At 41.5% G+C, this 26891-nt stretch overlaps 2 protein-coding genes across 4 annotated transcripts; one reads left to right on the top strand and one right to left on the bottom strand.

The window, feature by feature from the left end:
- Positions 1-9103: 9103 nt before the first annotated feature.
- Positions 9104-19462, bottom strand: Acbd7 (acyl-CoA binding domain containing 7). 2 transcript variants are annotated; one of them, XM_074056608.1, is made up of 4 exons: positions 19282-19462; positions 11161-11278; positions 10991-11053; positions 9104-9357 (listed from the first exon to the last, which is right to left on the bottom strand). In XM_074056608.1, the coding sequence occupies exons 1-4, from the start codon at positions 19291-19293 to the stop codon at positions 9317-9319; spliced, it is 234 nt and encodes a 77-aa protein (XP_073912709.1). In that variant the 5' UTR covers positions 19294-19462; the 3' UTR covers positions 9104-9316. The 2 variants fall into 2 exon arrangements, with proteins under 2 accessions (XP_073912709.1, XP_073912708.1); XM_074056607.1 differs by lacking the exon at positions 9104-9357 and adding an exon at positions 10421-10810 and having other exon boundaries at positions 19282-19436.
- A 3184-nt stretch (positions 19463-22646) lies between these two features.
- Positions 22647-26836, top strand: Rpp38 (ribonuclease P/MRP subunit p38). Of its 2 annotated transcripts, none has more exons than XM_074056606.1 (2): positions 22647-22747; positions 25887-26836. In XM_074056606.1, the coding sequence occupies exons 1-2, from the start codon at positions 22665-22667 to the stop codon at positions 26743-26745; spliced, it is 942 nt and encodes a 313-aa protein (XP_073912707.1). In that variant the 5' UTR covers positions 22647-22664; the 3' UTR covers positions 26746-26836. The 2 variants fall into 2 exon arrangements, with proteins under 2 accessions (XP_073912707.1, XP_073912706.1); XM_074056605.1 differs by having other exon boundaries at positions 22656-22765.
- The last annotated feature ends 55 nt before the right edge of the window (positions 26837-26891 follow it).

Here is a 26891-nt window from a genome sequence, read left to right as displayed (position 1 = left end):
AAGTTATGTAGTGGTTTTCATTTCTTGTTTGACTTAATTCATGTTAGAATGTTGCTTTGAGTTTGCTTTCTAAGTTTTTAAATGGGATTTGCATCCGCAAAAACAGTTTGATTTACACTTTGTTTTCTTATGTTGGTTTTTTTTTTCCCTGCTCATGATGAAGTATGTCGGATTTTCCTGACTAGCAGTAATGATAAATAGATCTTTCTGTTGGGGCAGACGTGGTTGGTGGCTTACTCACTTTCTTGCTCACGAGTGCCCTCTTCTGTTGATATGGGAAAGTGCAGCTTTAGGGAAATCCATGGCACCTTGTTTGTGCAGATCTGTGTTCTGCTTGTTTGATATTTTCACACTTCTATAGACTCTTATCTCCAGGCTCTTCCTTTTTCATTTTTGCCACCAGGCCTCCAAGAGATATCTTCCCCTTTACAAGGTGTCCGCCTCTGCCCTGGAATTATCTTCCCAACATGGTGCCCTGTTCCCTCAAGCTTTCCAAGTCTTATTCTTTGAACTACGTGGTCACCAGTACTGTGATGCCAGGTCTCAAGCAAGATCCTGTTCATTGGGAGAAGAAAGCATGTAATTCACGAGTAAATGTATGTTTGGATATTATTGGGAGTACCCATCTGAAGCTTTTAATCAACAGCTGATGGCCCAATCTATACAATTAATCAATGTTTAAATAGTTGACCTAGAAAAATGTGTGAATAAAATCACTAACCTGACCAGGTCAGCTGCTCCCCTTAAAGGACAGAACAGTAGCAATATAACTACAGTTGCCAGGGATCCCTCCCCAGCTGCACCCTCTCTCTCCACCTTCATCCCCTCAAACCTGACCTAAGCAAATTATATAGTAGCATTTCCCACACTTTGAAATTTTCAGAAATGCATCACTGTGTGAGTATTCTTCTGAATTTAATTTATTCCTTTTCAGTTTTTTTGAGGGTCACCATGTGTATAAGTGGATTTCTATTTCATCCACTTTTTAGCATTATGTAGTATTTTATCGTGCGACTGTCACACAATCTATCCTCATTTCTCTCTCTCTCTCTTTTTTCTATTGTAAACAATGCCCCATGTATTCCTTGTGCATGTCTTCTGCATACCTGACAAGAGCACCTGCATCAAAGAGTAGAATATCTGGGTGGGAGTTTGAGAACTTTTTGAGACTTTGTTGTCTTGGTTTGGTTTTTTGTTATTTTGGTTTTATGGGACAGGGTCTTGAAGTGTATCCAGGCTGGCCTTCAACTCGAGATCTTCCTGGCTCAACTTCGTGAGTCCTTTCATTCTCTTTAAAGTGTCTTTCCTACTGCAAAAGGAAACTTGAATTTTCCTTTTTTAATTTTAATAAAGTCAAACTTACCAATTGTTTCTTTCATTCAAGATCATGTTTTGGGCATTGGATCTAAAAACTAATTGCCAAAACAAAGACCATCTAGACTTGATCCCCATCATTTTCTAGCAGTTTTGTAGTTCTGCATTTACATTTAGGTCTGTGAACAATTTCAATTTATTTTATATTTTTGAGACAGGGTCTTGCTGTGTAGTTCAGGCCAGATCAGAACTCATTATGTAGCCCAGTCTGGCCTTGAACTCACTGAGTGCTGGGATTACAATATCTGCCACCATGCCTAGCCTCTGACTTTTTTGGTGAAATGACTGTACTAGATTATTTTTTTTTCTTTCTCTCCCTCTCTCTCTAGATAGATAAATGGTAGATGCATAGATTAGATAGATAGATGATAGATAGACAGATAGATAGATGATAGATAGATAGATAGACAGATAGATAGATATAGATAGATACCCAATCGTTCCAATGCTATTTGAAAAGCACATTCTTCCTCCATTGGATTGCCTTTGCTCCTTAGTCAAGGATCAGTTGACTGTATTCTGTATTTGTATAGCTGTATTTTTATCTTTTGGGAGTACTGGAGTTTGAAGTCAGGGTCTGGTGCTTGCTAAGCAGGCACTCTACCACTTGAGCCACTCCACCATCCCTTCTTTTTCATGTGTGTTGGTTATTTTTGAGATTGGGTCTCACGAACTGTTTACCCACACTGGCCTCGAACCATGGTCCTGTGGATCTCTGCCTCCCGAGTAGCTAGGATTACAGGTGTGAGCCACTGGCGCCTAGCTTATAGGTATATTTTTGAGCTCTCTATTCTGTCTCATTAATCATTTTGTCTATTCTTTCACTGATATTGTGATCATTTGATTACTAGTTTTATAGTAAATCTTAAAATTGGGTAGTTTCACTATCCCAACTTAGTTCTTCTTCAATAGTGTGTTGACTTTTCTGATTCTTTTGCTTTTCCATATAAACTGTAACATCAGTTTGTTGGTCTCTACATAACTTGCTAGGGGATTCTGATTGGGATTGAAATTAATTTGGAGATCAAGTTGTGGAGAACTGAAATATTTTTTTAAAACATTTTTTGAGATGGCATTCACTGTGTTACACAGGGTGTTCTCAAACTCCTAGGCTCAAGCAATCCTCCTGCCTCAGTCTTCCAACCATACGTGTGTGATGCACCCAGAGGGGGACCCTGTGTTATTGCTTTAGTGAGCCTTACAATTTTTGATGTGTTTGACTTTATTTCAGATCACAATGTCATGTTTCATTTGACTTCTTCTTTGACACATAGTTAATCCTGTGTGGTATATAAATATATATATTTTTTCATCTCAGATATTGTATTACACATCTCTAGAATTTCTGTTTGGATTTTTCAGTTTCTCTTTTCATGTCGTGTTTTCATTGATGTTCTTGAGCATATTTTTAATGGCTATTTTAAAGTTATAACTCAGTCATGTGTTATTTCTTGTCTATTTCTCATGGTTGACTGTCCCCCATTCCAGTTATGGGTCATGTGTTCCACGTTTTTGGCACGTATGGTGTGAAACAGCAATGCTGGAGGTGTCACAATACTCGATTTCAAATTATACTATAGATCCACGTAAACAAAACCAGCGTGGTACTGGCATAAAAAATGTGTAAACCAATGGAATTAAAGACCCAGAAATAAGCCCATGCAGCAATAGACAAATGATTTTCAACACAGGAGTCAAAAACATATGTTGGAGAAAAGACAGGCTCTTTAGCAAATGGTGCTGGGAAACTGAATATCCACAGAAGACTGAAACTAGATCCCCATCTCTCACCCTGCACAATAATCAACTCACAATGAATGGAAGACCTTACTGGAAAAATTAAAGTTTGAAACTACTAGAGGAAAACATAGGGGAAACACTTCAACATATAAGCATAGGCAATGATTTTCTGAATAGTACTGCAGTAGCTCAGGAAATAATAGCAGGAATTGACAAATTGGATGGCATCAAATAAAAAGCTTCTACATAGCAAAAGAAACAATTACCAGAATCAAGAGATAGCCTACAGAATGGAAGAAACTCTTTCCCAGCTATTCATCCAATAGGGGATTAAGATACAGAATATGTAAAGAACTGAAAAAAATTTTAACATGAAGAGAACTAGTAATCCAGTCAGTACATGAGCAAATGAACTGAGCAGACTGTTCTCAAAAGAAGTACACATGACCAATAATTATATGAAAAATGTTCAGTATTTCTATCCATCAGGGAAAGGCAAGTCAAAACTAGAAGATTCCTTCTCACTCTCATCAGAATGGTTGTCATTAAGAAAACAACTATAAACAAGTGTTGGCGAGGATGCAGGGAAAAAGGTGCCCTCTTACACTGTTGGTGGGAATGTAAACTAGTACAACCACTCTGGAAAAAAAATTGGAGGCTACTTAAAAACCTAAACAGTGATCTACCATTTGATCCAGCAATACCACTCTTGGAGATATACCCAAAAGACTGTGACACAGGTTACTCCAGAGGCACCTGCACACCCATGTTTATTGTGGCACTATTCACAATAGCCAAGTTATGGAAACAGCCAAGATGCCCCACCACTGACGAATGGATTAAGAAAATGTGGTATCTATACACAATGGAATTTTATGCAGCCATGAAGAAGAACGAAATGTTATCATTCGCTGGTAAATGGATGGAATTGGAGAACATCATTCTGAGTGAGGTTAGCCTGGCCCAAAAGACCAAAAATTGTATGTTCTCCCTCATATGCAGACATTAGATCAAGGGCAAACACAACAAGGGGATTGAACTTTGATCACAAGATAAAAGCGAGAGCACACAAGGAAGGTATAGGGATAGGTAAGACACCTAAAAAATTAGTTAGCATTGTTGCCCTTAACGCAGAGAAACTAAAGCAGATACCTTAAAGCAACCAGGAACTAGAGAAAAGGTTAGATCAAAAAGAATTAACCTAGAAAGTAACATACACGCACAGGAAATTAATGTGAGTCAACTCCCTGTATAGCTATCCTTATCTCAACTAGCAAAAACCCTTGTTCCTTCCTATTATTGCTTATACTCTCTCTACAACAAAATTAGAAATAAGGGCAAAATAGTTTCTGCTGGGTATCGAGGGGGTTGGGGGAGAGGGAGGAGGTGGGGTGGGTGGTAAGGGAGGGGGTAGGGGCAGGGGGGAGAAAAAAAGAAAACAACTATAAATGCTGGTGAGCATGTGGGGAAAAAGAAACACTCATACACGGTTGGTGGGAATGTATATTAGTGCAACCACTATGGAAATCAATATGGAGGTTCTTCAAAAGACTAAAAGATAGAACATCTGTATGTCCAGCTATATCATTCCTGGGTATATGTCCAAGGGAATCAAAGTCAATGAACAGTAGAAAAACCTGCACACCTATGTTTATCATGCACTAATCACAATAGCCAAGTTATGGAATCAGCCTAGGTGCCCATCAATATATGAATAGATAAAGAAAAGTTGGTACATATACACAATGGAATATTATGCAGCCATAAAGAACAAACCCATGTCATTTGCAGAGAAATGGATTGAACTGGAGATCATGACAAACAAGGTAAGCCAAACTCAAAAGGACAAGTGTTGTGTGTTTTCATTCATCTGTGGGATCTGGGGCGGGGGATGGGTGAAGGAATGACATGAAGTAGAAGAAGGAGTATTAGAGAAGAGGAAGGGGGTCAGAGTGAAGAAAGTTAAAGGAGGATAATGTGTGGTGAGTGTGACCAAAATGTTATATGCATTATGAAAATGACCCAGTAAAACTCAAGATTCTGTATAATTAATATGTGCTAAGAATAAAAAGAAACTTGTTATAGTAATCAAAAGAGCAATGGTACTAACATAAAAACAGACCTATCCACCAATGGACAGAATAAGAGAGCCAGAAATAAACTCACACACTTCTGTTCATCGGCAAGGAGTGGCACTCTGGTCATCGGCAAGGAGTGGCACTCTGGTCTTCTGCATCCTTACAGAAGGGAAATCCTTGCCTGGACTATTGAAAGAGCTCCTCCGCTGGACAGAAGGATGGGAGTCAAAGCTGATCATGGGCACCTTGCCAGAAATCCTTTTGATAACTTTTAGCACTCTTTGGATTAGAATCCTTTTTGTGGCCTACACTTGACCCTTGCTTACCTCTTCTCTCTAAATTTGTCCCAATACCCCCTTCATTCTCTGAGCAGCAGGCCTTGAGCGCCTTCTCGTTCCTCTTTCCCCACTGCCTCCATCTTCTTTGTCCAGTTCTTTCCAATTCATTCCGATCTCAGATCTACACTTCCCCACAAAGACCCACCTTGACCTTGTCACACCCCATCCTCCTGTCCAGTGCTCTCAGTGGTACTTTGGTCTCTCTTCAGTTGTCTAATTACTCATTCACGTCTGTCTTCTCAGTCACTTTTTCCCATTGCACTAGAGCAGGGAGTGTTTGCTTATTCACATGTTGTAATGTTGTCTAAGTCAATACATATGTTTGTGCTGCTGGGATGAAACTGAGAAGAGGTGGAACCCATTCTTGTTTTGGGCATGGCAACCTCCACTGGACTCAGAGAGAGTGCTGAAGATACCAAAGATGTCATTTCTCTAATGGAAAATTATACCTAGTACTGTGACTACTACTTACTAATCGTAACAAGCCTCGCCCAACTCAACTCTAGTACTATCTTGTTGCCACTTGTATGTTCTAGAATTTCGGTGACAGGTGATGTTGAAAAATGGCCTCAGTCGTAGTGAGGCAGGCTCTGATAGAGAGAAGTGGCTCTGGTAAAAAGACATTTGCAAATGTGGGAGGTGAGGCCATCCTGTACTCCATCTCAGTAAAGTTATTACCGACAGAAGATTCTGGGATGTTGAAAAACTACTAATCAGCTCTTTATGTTTACAGCTTTACGGGTACACACCCGCTGAAGCTGTTTTTTCTTATGACTTAACATGCTTTGTTGGATCTGAAGACATCACAAAGGAAATAAAGGTGAAATTATTTTTATACCTTTGAATATTTTATTGAAATTTTTGCTTGACGGCTCTCAACAAATGTCAACTAGCAGTCACTGCAAATGAGCAGAAAATGGGTCTACGGTTTATTTGGTATAAATGAAGAGATGTTGGTCTCATGTAAAATGAGAAAACATGGGTAATATCGCTGTATACTGATAGGTTTTAGAGCAATAAAAAATACAGGACACATAGAACCTTAAACCTTGGAAGTAATTCTACCACTGCATATCAGCTTGTAGTGAAATGATACTTGTAAGTAAACCTTTAGTTGCAGTTGCTAAATATCATTTTGTTCAATTTTAGCCTGGAAAGATGTAACCAGTGGAAATCTTGACCCCCAGGGGCTGCCAGGGTCATTTTTATCTTATGGAATCTGCCAACAAGAACTTCATCCACATCTGCGTGTCTAGAACTGTGTTTCTTGCCAACTTTTAGCCACTGTTCCTTTTGGAACAATGGACAATAGTCAAAGTGATCCAGAGGTAGCTCATTTGTTTTATTCAGAGACTGGGAATTATGCATTCTGTACTGTTAGGGTGAGCTGTTACATATTGGTGTATTTCTCTATGTAGCATGTACGTATCTGGGGGAAAAGACAAAGAGGTAAAGCATACTTCTGGGTGGGTCCTTTATCTTCATATTAAAATCCACCTTGATTCTCATTTGTGGGAAGTTTGCCAACAAAATTCATGCTTGGCAAATCATCTATTTTTTCCTCCAATTTTTTTGTTTTGAGAACTGGGGATCGAACCCAGGGCCTCTGCACAACAGGCAAGTGCTGTGCCACTGAGCTTCATGTCCAGCTCCTCCTTTAATTATTTTAATGATGAAAATGATTGACAGGGGAAATGCTTGACATTCAATTATTGTTTCACCAACACACTGTAGCACAAAGCTTGAGCTAATCTTTTGTCATATACAGTAGTCCTATTTAACAAGAAAATGTAATTGTTGCTTTATTAAAAGAAGATACCCCTAAACAATTATTGTCATCTGCATTAGCAAGTCCTTTTTCTAAAGAGTTCCTTCTTCATCACTTGCTGGCTGGCTCTCCGGCCCTCCCACTCTGGAATGGTGGGCTGGGACTCGGGCTGAGCCTCCTCAAGGACAATCAATAGTCTGGCCTGTGGAACATGGGACAGTCAAGTATCAATGCCAAGCTGACTAGGCTGCCTCAGCCTCACACTACAAAACTTTGTACTTGATATAGAGAGAAAGCAGAACTATTGGAAACAAATAGGAACCAAGAGAAAAAAACAAGCAGAAAACAGGGAAAATAAGCTGCGTCAGTACAATGGCAGAACACTAAATATGAGATCCCCAGATGCCTGCAGAAAAGAATGAAGATTCCCTGCATCCCTGGAGCTGCCTTGTGCCTGAACTCTGTCAGTTCCCAAGCTGTGTTTGTCTCTTCTATTACAATCAGATTGCTCTGGTGTTGGCAGAGTGGCTCAAGTGGTAGAGCGTCTGCTTAGCAAGCATGAGGTCCTAAGTTCAAACCCAGTACCGCCAAAAACAACAAAAAAAAGACAATTAGATATCTCTAATTTTCTTATGTCCCTCAGATCTCCACAATAAACACTATTACTTAATGTGACTGATGTCTCTTAACAGCTTACACTGCTTAATACATTATATATTAAATGTTCTCTTAAAGCATCAATATGTTTATGATCACATAACATGGGTTCACGGTTTTGTTACTATTTTAAAATAATGTACATGAAGCCTTAATAACTAATACTGATAAAAATATATACAGAAGACATTTTCCAGGATTTATCATTTCTTTCTAACAAAATACAGGTAATATAAAATTAATCTTTCCTTCATGGGGAGGATCTTTGAGTTAGAATTTACACAATAAACTGGAGTTAGAAACAGCCTCAAGCAAATTATATTAAATGTTCACTTTGTGTTATTTTATACTTTTGTTTGGTGCCATTTCCACAGCCCCCTTCCTGAAGGATTGGTATAAAAGTACCAATTTTTATTTGTGATTATTAATCTAAAAAATTTTAGTCAACATAGTGTGCAAATGGAAGTCTTATGATGTAGCCAATACTTTGGGGGAGGGCTTTTTCTCCTGCCCCTCCATCTGGTGGAGATGTCCCCAAGCAAGTAGATTTAAGCATTTCCAAGCCCTTGATTGCAAAAGATAAGGCCTGTCACTGTTGGTCTCCTCTCTTTGAAGGACTTGGACCTTGATTTCATTGTGGAAAATTTACTACTATCTTTAGATAAAGCTTAGTAAATAAGAGAATCAGCTTTACTTTCTGAAAATGTCCAAATGAGAAATCAACCTTGATTTTCTTTTAATTGAACTTTTTGACATAAGTATAGATTCCTACGTAGTTGTAAGAAATAGTATAGAGACCCCATATCCTTTTCTCCAATTGCCCTACTGGCAACATTGTATAAATCCCTAGTGTAATATCACAACCAGAATACTAACTTTGCTACAGGGATGATACAGAACACACTAGCACCACAGAACCTTTCTGCTGCCCCTCCATAGCCACGCCCACCTCCATCCTCTCTGGAAACTACTACTCTGTCCTTTGTGCCTGTAATTCTGTCATTTCTAGAATGTTACATAAGCAGAATCGCACAGTACTGTTATGGTTTGGATCTTAAATGTCCTCTAAAGGCCTATGTATTGAAAGCTTGGTCGCCAGCCTGTGGTGCAAGAAGGTGGTGGAATCTACAAGTAGAGCCTATAGAAGGAAGTGAAGTCACTGCAGGCGTGCTCTGCAGGGGTCACTGGGACCTGGCGCCTTCCTCTCTCTTTCTTTTCCTGACTAGCATGAGGTGAGCAACCTCTTCCACAATGCACTTCCTCCAGGACCTCTGCCTTGACACGGGCTCAAAGGCAACAAAGTCAAGTGACCATGGATGGAACCTTGTGAAACCATGAGCCAAAAGAAGCCTTTCCTCCTTTCAGTTGTTCATTTCAGGTGTTTTGTCCCGGCAATGGAAAGCTGAAACAAAATCATCACATAACGTTTTGAGACTGTTTATGCAAAACGAAGTCAATCTATCCCTGTGGCAATCCCACATGCAGAGAACACAGGTACATTTATCCCATGGGATCTCAAACAGGTTTTCAAACTACTAAAAATGAGACTATTATCTTGTAGCCTGTGAACTGATTAGAAAGACTGAACAGTGAGCGAATATTACATTCCAGACTATATTTTCACTTTTTATACAGGTGAACACAGCAATGATATAGTTTATCGCTAGATATATTTTAGTTGGACTCTATTTGTCTTAAATGTTAAAATTTTCAGAAAAACAGATATTTTCTGTTTTTCTTCCTTTGAAGGGATATAGATTAGACCCATAAGTTTCTTTCCTTATTTCTTATTTATTTCTTCCTTTCCTCCTCCCTCCCTCCCTCCTTCCTTCCTTCCTTCTTTTCTTTCTTTCTTTGTGCTGGGAATGGAACCCAGGACCTTGCACATGCTGGGCAAGCACACTACCATTGAGTTACACCTCCACCTCCATTTCTTTTAACCATTTTCAGCTTATCTGTTATGTCTTATATAGAATTTTCTTTAATATGAGGATGAGATGATTAAAGTTCCTTCGTTCAGTCCTAACAACAACTCTGTGGGAGTGGTCTTATAGTCCCTCCTGTACAGCTAAGGCTTAACAAGATTAAGGTAACTTGCCTATGGTACCCACTAAGTCGGAGTGGGGAGTGGAGCCCGGTGTACCTGTCACTTTACAGTAACCGCATCAGTGTTAACCCAAAGCTAATGACATGACAAAGGAATCATCTTGCCATTGATTTTTTTTTTACTTTAAAACACTTTTATTGTAATAAATATCTTTTTAAATTGATTTATTCACATGTGCATACATTGTTTGGGTCATTGATTTCTTTTCTTGTCATTTGTTTTTAGAGTGTTTTTTTTTTTTTTTTTTTTGAGGCAGGATCTCACTATGCAGCCTAGCCTGGCTTCAAACTCATGATCCTCCTATGTCAGTCTCCTGAGTGCTGAGATTACAGGCATGTACCACCATACCCAGATGCTATTGAGTTTCAATAAAACTTTTTATTACTCCAGTAGCAGTAACTCATTGTATAACAGATAAGCCAAAAGAACAAGTTTTTTTGTATACATACTACCAGAACAACTTTTTAAAAAAGAACTTTTAATGTCAGTTGGTTTAAGCAAATAAGTTTCAGTTAACTATATGGTTTCAGCTAAGTATTACAGTTCATACTAATAGTAAAAATTTACATTATCTACATATTCTCTATAGCGTTAACAGTGCATTTCCCCCTATCCATCAGGTCATGATTCCATTATGAAGGGTTCAGAAGAAAAACTGTCTCCTCTGCTGAATTCTAAATTCCATATTTTTCAATCAGCTCTTTTGCTTTAGAAATGTAGGCACTCATGGCATCTTCCTTTGACAGCCCTGGAAGATAAAAACATTATCTACTCGCTGCTGCTGTGAGAGAGGTGAAGAAGTTTTGTTTTAATGTTGTTTAAGAGATAAAACAAGGCTTGGAGCATGGCTCAAGCAGTAGAGTGCCTGTCTGGCAAGTGCAAGGCCCTGAGTTCAAACTCCAATACCACACACAAAAGAGTTAAAAACCTTTTTTGAGGCTCCATGCTTCCCACTTGGCCTTGCCCTTTAAATCCAACATCACTGGACATGCTGTCAAGAGAAGAAGAGAGATGGTCAAGTTTACTTTTCACCGTGAACTTCTGTAAGTGTTGCTCCAACCAAGTCTATTAGTACTTCTGCAAATGATAATGTCATACCGATGTTAATGTCTCCAATGATAGCCTGTTTGTAAAGCCCATAGAGTTCTTTCAGTTCCTCATCCTCTGGTCTGGTTTTCAGCTTCCTCACGTCTTCTGTGGCCCTGTCAAAATCAGCCTAATGCAAAAAAAAAAAAAAAAAAAAAAAAACCACACACACAAAAAAGCACACCATGCATTTGCTAACATTAAACAGGCCTGTATTAACTTGCGGGTGTTAACCACATAGGGATGGGAACACAAAGATGAGAATGCTTTCAAATAGAAATGAACTGTTGCACATATGAATACAATAAGAAACAAAAAAAGAAGTGAACTCTTGCTGTGCTGGTTCCAGCAGAAGCATCCTAACTTATTGGAACTCACAGACACCTTTCCTGGTACTTACTTGACAAAATATGGAGAACTAACTAAAATTCTTAATACTGAAAATGTTCAATTGACCTATTTTTTAAGGGCACTATACTCCAGGCAGTGCTCAGGACCCACTTGCAGGTACTACCTTCCTCTTCTTCTGAAATGCACACTTCACTCCAGTGCACACCATGGTCCAGGACAACCTGCCCAGTGCCTGTGTCCTTCAGCATCAGTAGCACCTGTTCCAAATCAGTATTCCTGATTTTGTTGGACTGCTTTTACACACTCCTTTCAACACAGAACCCCAGAATTATAAGATTTGTTTCAACTGATTTCCAGAAAAGTTGTTTAGCCCACTTTGAGGTGATTAGCAAGACCTTGTACACAAACATGCCTGAGTAGGAAATTTTGTTTGCCTCCATCTTAAGTAAACTGTGACCTCTCTGTTAGTTAGCTTTTCATCACTATAACAAATAATGGATAAATCAGCTTATAAAGGAGAAAGGTTTAAAGTCAGGCATGGTTGTATACCTGTAATGCAGCACTTATGAGGACGAGGCAAGAGGATTTTGAGTTCAAAGCCATCCTGGGCTATATATTAAGACCGTATATCAAGAGCAAACAAAAACACCCCCCAAACCAGCTAACTAAACAAACAAAAACTAAAAGGGAGAGGAAAAAGGAAAGGGAAGGGAAAGGAAGGGACAGGAAGAAGAGAGAAGAAGGAGAGAGAAGGAGAGGAGGGGAGGGGAGAAGAGGATCGGCCCCATTGCTTTGGGTCTGTGGCAAGGTTGCACGGCATGGTAGAATGGCTTGGCTCATGGCAGTAAGCAAAAGAGAGGAAGGAAGAAGGGCTGGGGTCCCACTATCTCTTTGACCTCCCACTAGGCTCCACCAACTCAAGTTTCCAGCATCTCCCAATAGTAGCACTCTAGGGACCAATCATTTGACACATGGACCACTGGGGGACATTTCAGATCTAAATTACAGTACTCCTCAACTCCCCCAAGGCCCTTAGTCTGGCCTGGGCTCTTATCCCAGGATTTGGTCAGTGGCTGCTCCTGTGGTGTGTTCTATACAGGGAAGAAGTCCATTTTGCCTCCAATGGAGCCTGAGCACTGCTCGATACCTTATCCTTTTTCACTTTTACCCCCTTAACTGATAGTGCGCAAAGGACTTTGGTGATGATTTTCCTTAGCAGAACTTCTGATTCCTTTTTATTTTAATAAACTATACTTTTCTTTGCAGTATTTGTTTTAAATTGGGGATAAGCAGGAATTGTCAGTAGTCTGGAAATCAAACAAGGAACGCTGGACCAGGCATTCTAGCCCCACCTCTGTTCTTACCCTGTATTTTTCTCTAGAGCTCCTTTCTGACCCAAAGGCCTAAGAGAAAATGTGAATAGATAGAGACTTGGAACCCCATGATCTCAGCAGAGTTGCTGGGGAAAGTTTCCAGCCAGTCTAAAGACAGGACAGTAGCACAGAATTGTTTTAAGAACAAAAGTCACCTGTAAATTGGAGACTAGGGTCTTCACCCTAGGTAACCTTGAAAACGGCCCTGTCTCCTAATCAGGAGACTGAGAAGGATAGATGTTCCTGAGAAAGGTGCTTCATCTTTCTAGGAAACGGTCAGGGGCTTTACACATAATGTTATGCTTAAGAACACAGACTGTGGGCCGGGTGTCGGTCACGCTTGTAATCCTAGCTACTTAGGAGGCGAGAGATCAGGAGGATCAAAGTTCAAAGCCAGCCTGGGCAAACAGTTTGTGAGACCTTATCTCAAAAAAACCCTTCATAAAAAAGGGCAGGTAGATGCACACCCATGTTTATTGCGGCACTATTCACAATAGCCAAGTTATGGAAATAGCCAGGATGCCCCACCACTGACGAGTGGATTAAGAAAATGTGGTATCTATACACAATGGAATTTTATGCAGCCATGAAGAAGAACGAAATGTTATCATTCACTGGTAAATGGATGGAATTGGAGAAAATCATTCTGAGTGAGGTTAGCCTGGCCCAAAAGACCAAAAATCATATGTTCTCCCTTATATGTGGACATTAGATCAAGGGCAAACACAACAATGGGATTGGACTTTGAGCACAAGATAACAGCGAGAGCACACAAGGGAGGGGTGAGGATAGGTAAGACACCTAAAAAACTAGCTAGCATTTGTTGCCCTTAACGCAGAGAAACTAAAGCAGATACCTTAAAAGCAACTGAGGCCAATAGGAGAAGGGGACCAGGAACTAGAGAAAAGGTTAGATCAAAAAGAATTAACCTAGAAGGTAACACACATGCACAGGAAATTAATGTGAGTCAACTCTCTGTTTGGCTATCTTTATCTCAACCAGCAAAAACACTTGTTCCTTCCTATTATTGCTTATATTCTCTCTTCAACAAAATTAGAGATAAGGGCAAAATAGTTTCTGGTGGGTATTGAGGGGGTGGGGGGGAGAAGCAGCGGGTGGAGTGGGTGGTAAGGGAGGGGGTGGGGGCAGGGGGGAGAAATGACCCAAGCCTTGTATGCACATATGAATAATAAAACAATAAAAAGAAAAAGGGCAGGTAGAGTGGGTCAAGGTGAAGGCCCTGAGTTCAAATCACAAAAAAAAAAAACAAAAAAAACACAGGCTGTGATTTGACTCAGTTTCTTCACTTAAGAGCTGTGTGAACTTGGGCAAGTTATTTAATCTCTCTGTTTCTTCTTTTGGAATATGTAATAATAGCAATACTTATTGTTAGAAGAATGTTGGGCACTGATCTGAAACATGGTTCTCTACCTTTGGCGGGGCAGAAAAGGTTTAAATAAGTTGATGCACAGAAAGTACTTAAAGTGCACCTTCCTTGAGCATATATATAGACTCAATAAAGGTTAGCTACTGTTATTTATTATAAGGTTCTTCATTATTTATTGTTAGGTTTTACTATAAGGCTATTTGGGGGAAAACTAGTTTAGAAAAAACTACTGCACATGAAAAACTTTTAGTTTATGTTTTAACAAAGAACACAAAATTATTTCTAGACTCTCAGCTTTGAATGTTGTATAGAGAAAATATAAATTAGAAATAAGTGTACTAAAATAGGCAAACAGTAATTGGCTCTAACTTTTCTGGTTTTTAAAATACTTTTATACTCTTCAAATTATCTATCATGTGCATGTACTATATTTATGTAAGAACAAATCTAAGGTGCTACACAGTGGCTAGGGCTTCCCCAGGGCAAGCAGGACAAGAGGACTCAGGAGGAGTGGGGATGGTCCTGTTCAGGCTTCAGCAGCATCTCAGGGAATCTGTTTGCTGTAAAGTCTCATGTCAGTGTCAAGTGACACCAGTTCAATTTCTTTCCATGCATGAACTAAGCCTAGATCAGTATTCTAAGGTTCTCAAAAACTATGTGAGCTCCCTCCCTTCTAGGGAGGAGGTTCTAGAAAATGGTTGCTCATATTTTGGGGGCTCTTGACCTCTAGAAAGACCCAGTGAAAGTCATGGGGCCCTTCACAGAACTAAGCCCCTGATGCAGTGTCCCCTGCTACTTCAGCTGCCTCCATCCCACCTCTCTTCCCAAGTGGAGAACCCTATTTCAAAGTAGTGCCCAGCATCCCTCTCTGTGTCCAGCCTGTCTTCCCTAGCACCTGGATTCGATAGGTTCCTGCTTTAGGGTGCTGTTCCGATGTCCCCTCCACTATGAGGCCTCTCCCTCCCCAGGCACGATGAGCTGCAGTGAAAAGAATACTGGCCTTGCGTGTGCATTCTCAGGTCTGAAATCTAGCTTTGAGGTGTACCTGCTGTGGGACTCTGCAGACCAAGTTCCCCTGAGCAAAGCAAAAACAAAACAAAAGAAACAAACAAACAAAAAAAACCACTATGGGTTGAGCATCCCTAACCTAAAAACTCAAAACCTGAAATGCTCCCAATTTGAAACTTTTTGAGTGCTGACATGATGCCTCAAGTGGAAAATTCCACACCTGCCATCCGTGCAGTGAAAGCACAGGTGTAGTAAAAATATTCTATAAGAGGACCTTCAGGCTGTGTGCATAAGGTATATATGAAACATACACGGATTTCATGTTTAGCTTGGGATTCCATCCCCAAGGTATCTCATTGTATATATGCAAGTATTCCAAAATTAAAAAAAAATCAGAAATCTGAAACACACTTGGTTCCAAACATTTTGGACAAAGGATGATCAACCTGTATCAGTTTAGGGGAAGATAATAGGATTAAACCCAATTAAGAATGAAATAGTCTTGATTTGGTTCTGTGGGCTGTGCTTTCACAGAGCTCATCACCAGTACCAGATTAAGTAACAATGCCGTGAACAACTGTGATGGACCAGGCCTGTATTGGGCAGACAGAGATGACCAGGGCAGTCCATTTGAGGAGTTGAGCCCAGCGGGGATGGGCAGGTCAACAGTGAGACTTCCCATAAGGAGGAGCAGCCATTGCTCTGAGAACAGAGAGGAACTAGCAACCCAGAGGGGAAGGGCTGCTAAGAAGCCTCCTAGGAAGGATGACATAGTGTTCAGTGCCCATGCTGAGCCTGGGGTGAGTGATGGTGTTCTTTAGTAGACAAGGGCAGGAAAAGCTGCTCTAGGCAGTCTGAACGGGAATTTAGTAGGGTTGAACATAAAGGTTGGATGGAATTGCATTTGTTTGTTCCCCCAAATATCCATAGTAAAGGGCAGGTATAAATACTCTTTTTTTTAGTGGGACTGGGGTCTGAACTCAGAGCTTCATGCTCGCAAAGCAAGCACTCTGCTGCATGAGCCATGCCTCCTGTCAATTTCTCTCTGGTTATTTTGAGGATGGGGTCTCATGAACTGCTTGCCAAGGCTGGCCTCAAACTGTGATCCTGCAGATGTCAGCCTCCCAAATAGCTAGGATTACAGGGATGAGCCACTGGTGCCCAATGCTGGCAGGTGACACGAGCCAGTCTGAGCCCAGTAGGTGCATCCTTGTTGAATGGATTAGTGCACGCGTGGATAGGAGGAGGATCAGAAACATATCAGGTGACATATCAGCTGTTCACATTGAATTCCAAAGCATTCTAGGCAAAAGGAATCTTAGTTTTAAAATGTTGCTGTGTCCCTGGGGAGCTGAGCTCCATGCTCTGATGAGGAGTTTTGGTCTCTGCTGAGTGATTTTCCAGCATCCTGCTTGAATATGCCCAAGCTCTGCTGCTCAGATGCTGCAAAACAAATGCCTTAAGGCTACTACAGCCTTAAGGGTCCAAAGACCCTCTCCAGTTCCCGACTTGCCTCAAGTTCTCTCAGCCCCATACTTAGTCTAGCAGTGATGACATTCACCTTGTGTACATCTGTGTCCCACCCTGAGGACATTTCCTTTCCCATTTCACCCCAGCTGAAGACAGCCTCTGAAGGTGACTCACACTTTAACTTCACTTTCGCAGATAAAAAACATGGTCATGCCACGTATGACAAGCCTTCATGAGCCTTTCTTTCTCACTGAGGATGTGAATTACGAAGATAAAGTCTCCTGACAAGGTACTGCCTGGATCTTGATAGCACATTGCAAGGAAGGGGTTAGTTATTTTCCAATTGTAAAATTATGAATCCTCTAAACTCAAAAACACAAAAGGCATTTTTTGTTTTATTTTATTATTATTATTTTTTGAGACAGGGTTTTCTTATGTAGCTCAGGCTGGCCTTGAACTCCCTATCCTGTCTCAGCCTCCTGAGTTCTGGTACTGTGAAACACCACATCCTGCTAAAAAAAATCTTCTTGATGGAGCAGTTTCCTTTTTAGCTTCATCATCTAGGAAGATGATGTTAAGATGTCAGCTCTTCTAAAAGCTTTACTGAGGGAATAAACATATCGCAATTTTAAAATTAAATAGGAAGATTATAGCTGAATTAGAAGTTCTATTTGTTTTGCGGCTTCCAGGAGAGTCTTCCAATACTGCTTACGCTAGAATAAAGAAATAGAAGACTGGGGACATGTCTTATTGCCCTTCCTGTCACTTCCACTAATGGAGCCATCCATAGCACTTTTGGGGACCACAAGTAGCAATAGCATGCCTGGGCTAATGCCAGCTGAGGTACAAAGAGCAGAAGGTTTAAACATATCAGCCAGGTACTGGTCAGTGTTTTTAAAATTTATTTTAAATTTTTACTAGTATTTTTAAGCTATTGTTTTGAAATGATTTTGGATTTAGATACAATTTATAAAAATAGTGTATTTTCAGTGGGCCCAATACCCAGTTTGCCCTGGGTGTTAATTTGACAGGATCTCTCTATGTAGCCAGGGCTGGTCTCTGCCTTTGGAGTGCTGGATTATGGCGTTCAAAACACACTCTTTGCATGTATGGAATTACCAGAGTGAAATCCCCTCATATTATTAATGTATGCTAATTTGAAAATAAAATAAAAGGTTTTAAATGTTTTTTCTCTAATACTCTCAGTATTTAAGTGGATGGTTAGTAGATAACATGGAGGGTATATGTCTTTAAATAAGTTTTCTCCCTCTTTCTCCCTTTCTTCTCTGTGGTCTTTTCTATTACAACTTTTCTTTCCTGTAATATTCCTCAATCTTTAAGTTCCAGTTGGAAATACTTTTAAAGAAAAACAAACAAACAAAGAACAATGAAAACCACAACAGCAACAACAATAAGAAGAAGCAAAGTACTCAGCTGAAAAGGAACCATTTAGATCTTTGGATTTGAAGAAAGTTTTGATTATTTTGGGAGTTCAAAATGAGCTACACAAGTCATACACAGGAAAAAAATGTATCTAACTGCTCAGTAAACAAATCCTTACTGGACAGAGGCCCCATGTGTACACTGTTTTAAACGCTATATATGCAGCTCATCTAAAAGTATCTCTCCTCCATTTTTAGATGAAGAGGCACAGAGTTTTAAATATCCATGTCACCAGCTAAGAAGGGGTGGGGCATGGAATTGAACTTCCATGACTCCTGGAGTATGCACTTTACACATCTTTAACAAGATGACAACATCTTGCCTGAAGAGGTTAACTGTGCCCAGCATGTGGAATCTTATGCATTAAAAGTTTATTTTACAAGACTATTTAATGATGATGAGAAATGCCCATAGTTACAGGTACAGAAACAAAACTACATACACAACAGCATCGTAGGTGCACCTATAATCACACACACACACACACACACACACACACAGAGAGAGAGAGAGAGAGAGAGAGAGAGAGAGAAACACATACAAGGAAGTAACCTAGTATGTTAGCAGTGGTTATCGCCTGGGTGAAAGGATTCCTGGCAATTTTTATTTATTCACATGTTCTGTTCCCAAAGTTTTCCATTTTTAACATGTCAGTAAAACAGTATTTTTAAAAATCAGACCTTCATAGAGCTCTGCTGTTGAGAAAAACACTTGCCTGGGAGCCTCTGAGGTGGCAAGGAGCAAGGGGGCTTGGAAAGAGACACCTGTGGATGTCGCCTCCCTCCTGGAGATGCAAAGAGGACTGGGGTGAATGTGCTGGTGCTCCGCGGGGAGTTGTGCCTACTTTTCTGCTCTGGGTACTTTAAACCAGTCCCTGGGGCCCAGAAGGGTTGCCATGGAGAGCCTGGCTCGTCGTCAACAGATGGCACTGTGTACACTGCGGTGCAATACTTGGGCGCTCTGGCAGGTGTGGGAGTGACTTCAGGGTCGCAGCTGAGCGCCCCTGGGGGAAAGGAAGGCGAGCGGCAGCAGTTGTCCATGGGGTGTCACCTCTTCTCTCAGAGCATCCCTCCCTCGCGGCCGCCCCAGCACCCGGGTTACCTGCAGAGACATGGTGACACGCCCGGGCGGCTACTGCTGTCCTGGTCTGGGTACCGCGCCTGCGTGGGGCCGCTCATTAAAAGGCAGCGCTCCTTGGCTGGCCGCTCCCATTGGCCGAACTCCGAGCCTGGCCGGCTCCCATTGGCTGCAGGCATGGGAGGAGGGCGGGACTGGGCGTGGTCCAAGGGACTCAGCCCTTTAATTTAGCATAACTGCACCTGGAGAGGGAGAAAAAGACATCCAATAGAGTTCCTCTCCGCTCCCTGCTCGCTCTTCCATTTTTTTCTCTAGACTGGTTTGCACCGACCTCACTTGGGATTCCTTCTTGACAGGAACCTCTCTCTTCCGTGATTTTTAGAAGCCTGGGCTGTAGATGGCTTTCATTCGGACCCCGGTCTCCGCCAGCCATCCTTGATCTCTTGAGTCGCTGTTCATCATGAATGCAAAAGGGCCAGAGTTTCTCTACCTGTTTATAAAGCAAAAACAACTACATTCTGAATTGACCCCCGTCCCCCACCCCGCCTTTCTTTTCATTAAGTACTTCTTCCTGCACCTGTTCAATGTGACCCAGTTCCAGGGGAACACATGTGGCACTGTCGCTGCAAGGCTGCACACACTCCAAATGAAGTTTTTGAATCACATTTTGCTACATTTCCAAACTGGAAACAGATTCCCATGTCATAGGAGGAGTTAATTTCCAACTCTTCGCTTAAATAGCATTCTTGGAGAAGGTTGCCTGGGAGAAACTCGAAACCCCATGTCAAGAGAGATACTGAGTTCTCATGTAGAATAATGCAAACAGCAAGGGAGAAGACAGGCCCCCAAACTTTTTAGCTTAGTTTTGCACAAAACTACACTTTAAAAATATTTGCTACTTTTGCGCGTGAATCTCCTTTTTCCTTCTCTTTGAAAAAGTATTTTTGTGGTGAAATTAGTTTCCAACTAAAGGACAAAAAAAGCAAATATAGAGAAACCTGGGCAGGGTGTGCGTGGGGGGTAGGGAAATGAACAGCAGGGTTCAAGGGCAAATGGCAGCTTTGGAACAGAACTTCCTGTTTGCCCAGAGGTGGCTGCTGGGGAGAGCCAGTCTGTATCCTCAGCAGAGACATTTTGGCTTTATAGAGATTGCAAGAAACCAGAAGGGGCAGGGTGGGAGTGGGGGCACAATGTGCTTTGTTTTATTCTGTAAGTCTAGAATGTTCTTTCAATACGTCTTTTTAGAGGTATTCAAAACTTTTGTAAATTACTGAAAGACTTACCTGATATTTTACAGGATAAAATCAAAGCTATCATTAAGAAGTAAAACTGATCATTCAGTATAAAATAACAAGTGCATAAACTTCATTGGAACTCCATGTTTAAGATACTTGGGACACTCTTATGTAGAAAATCAGAACATATTTTTATTTATTTATTTATTTTTTGGTGGGACTGGGTTTGAACTCCAGGCTTTGTGCTTGCAAAGCATGCACTTTACTGCTTGAGCCACACCTTCTGTCATTTTTGCCGTGGTTGTTTTGGAGATGGGGGTCTCTCGAACTCTTTGCCTGGGCTGGCCTTGAACTGCAATCCTTCCGATCTTGGCTTCCCAAGTAGCTAGGATTATAGGTGTGAGTCACCGATGACCAGCAAATTTTAATTTATATTACTATTTTTAGCATACATCTATGTGAAACAAATTAGAGGGAATTCTCAAAGGACACATTTGAAGGTGATTTAATCATGAAAGGGTGTTTAGAAACATTTTTGGTGTAATGCGACACAAATGGGAGAGAATTGTTTATCAAAATTCTTATGGCAATTATATTTCTAGTCTTAAAATAGGACACAGCACTACAGTCATGGAGACTATATCTAATTTTTTAACTTAATTCTGCCAAGGTTTTCACTGAATTCATCACAGCTGAATTTACCACGCACTTACTGTGTGCCTGGCACTGTACTAAGCATCTTACATTGATCACCTCCTCTAATCCTCACAGTAGGAGCTATCTTTATCCTTTCCTACTGAAGGTTAATTAACTTGCCTAAGGCCATATGCTAGTCAGTGATGAAGTGAGGATTTCAACCTGGGCAGCCTGGCTTCAGAGCCAGGGAAAAGCTGATAAGTCTTCAAAGTTGTAAATCTGGAACTCTAGGGGGACAAACACTTATACAAATTTCCTTCCCATTATTACAGTATTTGTTTATTTTGGACACAGACTTTCTGCAGTCCAGACTGGTGGCTTGAACTCCTTATGTAGTCTAGGCTGGCCTGACATTCAGGATCCTTATGCCTCTGTCTCCTGAGTGAGTGCTGGGATTTTCACATGTACGCAGCCCCTCTCTTTTTTTTTTAAAACTATATGTCTTTAGAGTTGCATGATATTTGCAGTTTCTCATAGTGAACTAGTATGATTCATTTAATGAAATAAAAGCCTGATGATCCACTTAAACTCACTGTAACCTCCTTCTTGTTAATCTTTCCAGTTGTGATAAAAATCACATTGTACTTTTCCTGTGTGACTTGCAATAATCTTCGGCCAAAATCAACATTTTTAAATGGCCAGTTAGGTACTACGTAGGCCATTAAAATTGAAAATACAGGTAAAAAAATGTGGAAGAAAACCAGCAGTGAAGAGACTGAGAAAAGGAGGACTGAAGGCAGAAGAGGAAGAGGAAGAGGACCCAAGTTAGAATGGAAAAGAAAAAGGGGATTAGGAGGCCGTAGAGGACAGAAGCAATCTACTGTTTTCTAAATTCTTGTCAACAGATTCTTGCTCACCAGATTCAAATTCCTAACCTTTAGTCATTATCTCGCTGTTGTACAATTGTCTACGACTACTTAGAGACTCCATAACCTTCGGTCTCCACTGGTTGGAGCAGCCGCAGCAGACTCTTGATTGGATATTCTGAAGTGCTGTTGCTGAACTTAAACTAGCCCCCCCATTCTCTTTTAGGGGGCTTAAGACTCCCTACACTACTGTGAATCCATGTTTCACCCAAATTTCCAGTCTCCCATTTCTTTGATTTTTCACGTTGTTGGGATCTGCAGGGATTCTCTGGACACGAGGTGATTGGATCAATGGCTGACACTTTGCGTTCATCCTGAGACGAGATAGAGGGCGAGGACTCCACCGAGCTGAAAGGTCAAAACCGGGTTAAAAGGTGAGGTGCGGAGGGGAGAAAGAGGCACTGAGAGAGCCATGCTCCAGGAGACTATAGACAGTGGACTGGTCCTCAATCAACCTAGCAATCTAGAGCGCAAGCGGCAGGTTACCGTGACAACCGCCGAGTCTCGCGACGCAGATACTGCGCCTGCGCACTGCCGCTTTAGCGCATCGTTCCTGGCCTCCCCGCCCACCTCATTTGGAAGGCGGGCCGGAAAGGCGCGGGCTCTGCGCATGCGCGGCACAGGCGCACGCGCATGTGGAGCTAGCGCTGTTGCCATCGGTGGCCTCCGAGTAGAGATCGTGCGTCTTTGGGGGTACGGCAAGCATACCTGGTAAAGTGGCCTTGTGTGGGGGGAGCTGGGAGCTCCGGGACTGGGGCTCCGGCCGTAGCGGGAGGGCGAAGCTCGAGGTCTCCACTGCTTCCGGTGCCTCTCGCGGCGGCGGGTCGATTTAGCGCAGGGCCGGGAGGGAGGGATTAACCCCGGGTCTGTAATGTCGCCGAGAACCCGCGCCATCACCCAGAGACCAGTCTTCCCTGAAGCCCTGCTGGCTTTGCTCCCTCGATCACTCACTCACTCAGGGAGATTTACCTCTTGTTTTAGCTAACGTGTTTCTCTGTATCTCTCATTATCCTTTCTCACTTGCGCTACTCCGGGAGCCTCTGCTGCTAAGTCTTGCAAAGGACCTTGACTTTGCCCGGAATCCTCAGGATCTTTCTATAACGCCTTTCTAATTATGCCACTCCTTTGCCTTGAATGTTACCACCGCTCCCCATGCAGCGCCCTTACCTACCTTTCTTTTCGATCTCACCTCTCTTTCTCTAGCATTTCTACTCCAGCAACTTTGAACTTCCTTTAATGCTGTTCTCCGGGATATCATTAATTCTTAAGTCAATTCCTCCAGGAAGTCCTCTTTTCTTGATCCTGTCAGCTAAGTTAGGTCACTGCTGTATGTCCTCTTAGCATTCTGTAGAGTCTTGACTTCAGTGTGTGCCATATTTGATTGTTTTATTACCTGCTGATAGGTGTTCTTCATAAACTACAAGCTCGTTAAGGCCAGTGGCTGTTTTTGCCTGGTTCAGTACTCTGTGGTCTGTTGCATCATGGATTACCCATGTTTATTGATGAAAAAGGTGGTCATGGAACTGAGGGTGGGAGTGGTATTCAGGCAGAGGGGAATAATGTGTATAAAGACATGGAGGTGATATACTAGAGACCTCAATAAATAGTATGGGTTTGGAGTTGGGTGTAATGTGCATGGTGGATGTAAAAAGAGGAAGGCTTGTGGGAAGTGGGGCCAGCTTATGGAGGGCCTTGTGTGTCACCTTAAAAGTTCGCACTTGATCCTTAACCAGTGGAGGCTCCCAGTTATAGCTCAAAAAGCACCTTGGTATGCTCTTCCTATTTTTCTCCCTTTCTCTGAAGCTGTTATCATCAGTATTTTTTTTTATTATTATATTGTATTAGATTCTGCTTATCCAAACTACTTGACTCTTTTCATCCCCCTTACCAGATTCTACAGATTGGAGAAGTTAATACCTATCTTGCTATCCCTTGGTTCCAGAGCACATCATCTTAAGTATTATCCTGTACTGTGTGGATGCTGAGACACAGTAAATGACTTGCAGTTTGGCAAGAGCCCAGTGAGATATTTGTCTTGTTCCTTGGTCATTTTTTTTTTCTGCTTGACCACCTTCAACCTGATGCCAACTGCTAATAGTGACTTTGTTGGATTTGGATGAGCTTTTGTTCTGATTCTTAGAGCTGGAGGGCAGCATGGGATGATGGGGATGGGGACATGCACAGTGCACTGCTGTGAAGGAAGCAGCTGAAGTCACAGATGGCTCCAGCAGTGGGCAGCACTAAGTGACCAAGGTTGCATTGCTCACAAGGTTTTTCGGGTTTCTGTGGGAAGGTGACCAAGAGGATTATCAGGAGACCAGGAGATCTGAGGGGACCGTTTCCATTGTGGAAAGGCCACCTGTCACACACCAATACTTCCTAATTTTGGTTTTGTATGAGATTCAGCTTTTACAAGCCCAAATGCCTTGGCCATACTCCCAGACATTCCAATTCAGTAGCTGTAGGGTGAGAATCAACCATCTATATGTTTTTAAAAGCCATAGGTTATTTTTGAGGTGATGCCAGAATTGAAAGAGCAAAAAAATAAAACAAAAAAACCCACTAGTTGTGACTTTGGGCAGTGAGTCTGTTTCCCTAGGCAATTCTACAGGGATGTTGGGAGGATTGAGTATTATTATACATGGAAAGGAAAGAAAAGCAGTACCCGGAGAAAGTGTACATTTGGAGATACTGCACTGTCAGCCTAGTGCATGGAACTGTGTTTAGTTTTCCCAGTGGGCCCCTGTGGTTCTCAGCTGAGCTCTATAAAGAGGTGAGGAAGAAAATGGAGGAAAAAAGATGTAATTGTTTGGGGAGGATAAACAGGATATGTTCCTTAGACCAGTGGTTTCTAACAGTTCCCCTATAAGGGTCCCTTTTATTTCTACTTTATGGACTTAATACTTTTGAATTTCATTACATTTCTCTTTATTTTCATGAACTTGCCAGCCAGATAAGTCAGCATGTAGCAGCCATGAGGAGGGAATATATACCTGTATATATTCAAATGTCTTAGGGAGGACATGTAAGAAACTTAAGAGCCCAGGAGGGAAGGAGGGAAAATTACCAAAGAGAAAGGGAGAGAATGAAAGTACTACTTACAGTTTTGATCACATTTTAGTTAACATCATGACCTGGTTACTTATGAATTGCTTATGCATTAAAGATGGTGAGCTCTGCAGGCAGATACAGGGACTCATTCACAAGCCTCAGTGCTCGAATGGTCTGCACAGTGGAGATGCTCAAGGAATATTTGCTGAATGAGTGAATGGAGGCCCCGCTAGAGAGCAATGTAGAAAATACGAGCAAACCTAGAAGCTTAATATCATGCAGTCACCAAAAGGATAATGGGACTGGGTGGTGTAGCTCAGCGGTAGATACTTGCCTAGCATGACAAGGAACTGGGTTTTAATCCTCAGCACTGCAAAAATAATTATGAACAAGCAGAAATGGAACATTTTGCCTTATTTTTTGTGATTTGAGGTTTGAACTCAGGGCTTCACACTTACCTGACAAGTAGCCTACCACCTGAGCCATTCCCCCAGCCTGAAATAAAACCCTTTTTATAAATGAAATGAATAAACACATGGGACCTCACTATGACTGCAACAATATAAACCATTCCACACTGCCTGTATATGAAGAAAGATAAAATCATAAAAATGGGGAAAATTACAGTTTAATGAAGAGAAGTGAAATGAATGGTTACCTATTTGGGCCTATATAATCAGGCTCACTGTAGCTTAGTAAGAATCAGAATACAACCGAGATGTTCTCAAGACATGCATTTCTAGCCAACACAAATATTCCATTGTTTTGTGTCTCTGTGAAGGGTTTTCAAGATGGCTGCAGCCCCTCAAGCGCCAGCGAGAGGATCTGTGCGGAAGACAAGACCTCTTGTTGTAAAGACGTCATTGGACAACCCATATGCTATCTGCTGGAGCACCCTGGAGAGAGAGGACATGCACTTCATATTACAGATACTTGAAGACAGGTTTAAAACTATTGGACTTCAGAAAATCGAGGATAAGAAAAAAGGGAGAAAACCATCTTTTGTAAAAAAGCAAAGCAGAGAAAGATGCAGCCTAGACGTTGATGGTAGTGAGGATGTGAAGGAGAAAAAGCCTGATGCTAGCCAGCAAGTGTCAGGGTGGACGCCTGTGCATGTCAGGAAGCAACTGGCCATTGGCGTTAATGAGGTCACCAGAGCCCTGGAAAGGAACGAACTGCTCCTGGTTCTGGTGTGTAAGTCAGTCAAGCCTGCCTTCATTACCTCACACTTCATTCATCTGAGTTTAAGTAGAAGTGTTCCTGCCTGTCAAGTTCCTCGGCTTAGCGAGAGAATTGCCCCAGTCATTGGCTTAAAATGTATGCTAGCCTTGGGTTTCAGGAGGAACACCACTGACTTTGTGGAGGAAGTGAGAGCTATCATTCCCAGAGTGCCCAGCTTAAAGGTGCCATGGCTTCAAGATGGAACTGAAGGTTCTGAAGACAATTTAGAGACTGACTTAGAAAGCCTAGACAGAGAGATCTTGGAAACTTCATTCAATGACCTTGCCAAACCTAAGCGAACGCTTGGTGAAGGGAGGCAGACTTCAACTGTAGCATTACAACCCCTTAAAATAAAGAAACTGATTCCCAACCCTAATAAAATAAGGAAGCCACCCAAAAGTAAAAGAACTTTAAAGTAATCTTGTATATACTGTCATTTCATAAATTTGTAAAAGGATACCTTACAAAGAAGCCTTGAAGCAAATAAAATACATTCCCATGTATTCTTAAGATCCTGTGTAGTAATTTTTCTTCCATCTGTGTTCAAATCTGTGTGGCACTGAAG

This window comes from Castor canadensis, chromosome 15, assembly GCF_047511655.1.
Source record: "Castor canadensis chromosome 15, mCasCan1.hap1v2, whole genome shotgun sequence".
In the NCBI taxonomy this organism is placed as follows: Eukaryota; Metazoa; Chordata; class Mammalia; order Rodentia; family Castoridae; genus Castor; species Castor canadensis.
The sequence above is the reverse complement of the archived record's forward strand: the minus strand, read 5'-3'. Positions and strand labels throughout refer to the sequence as shown.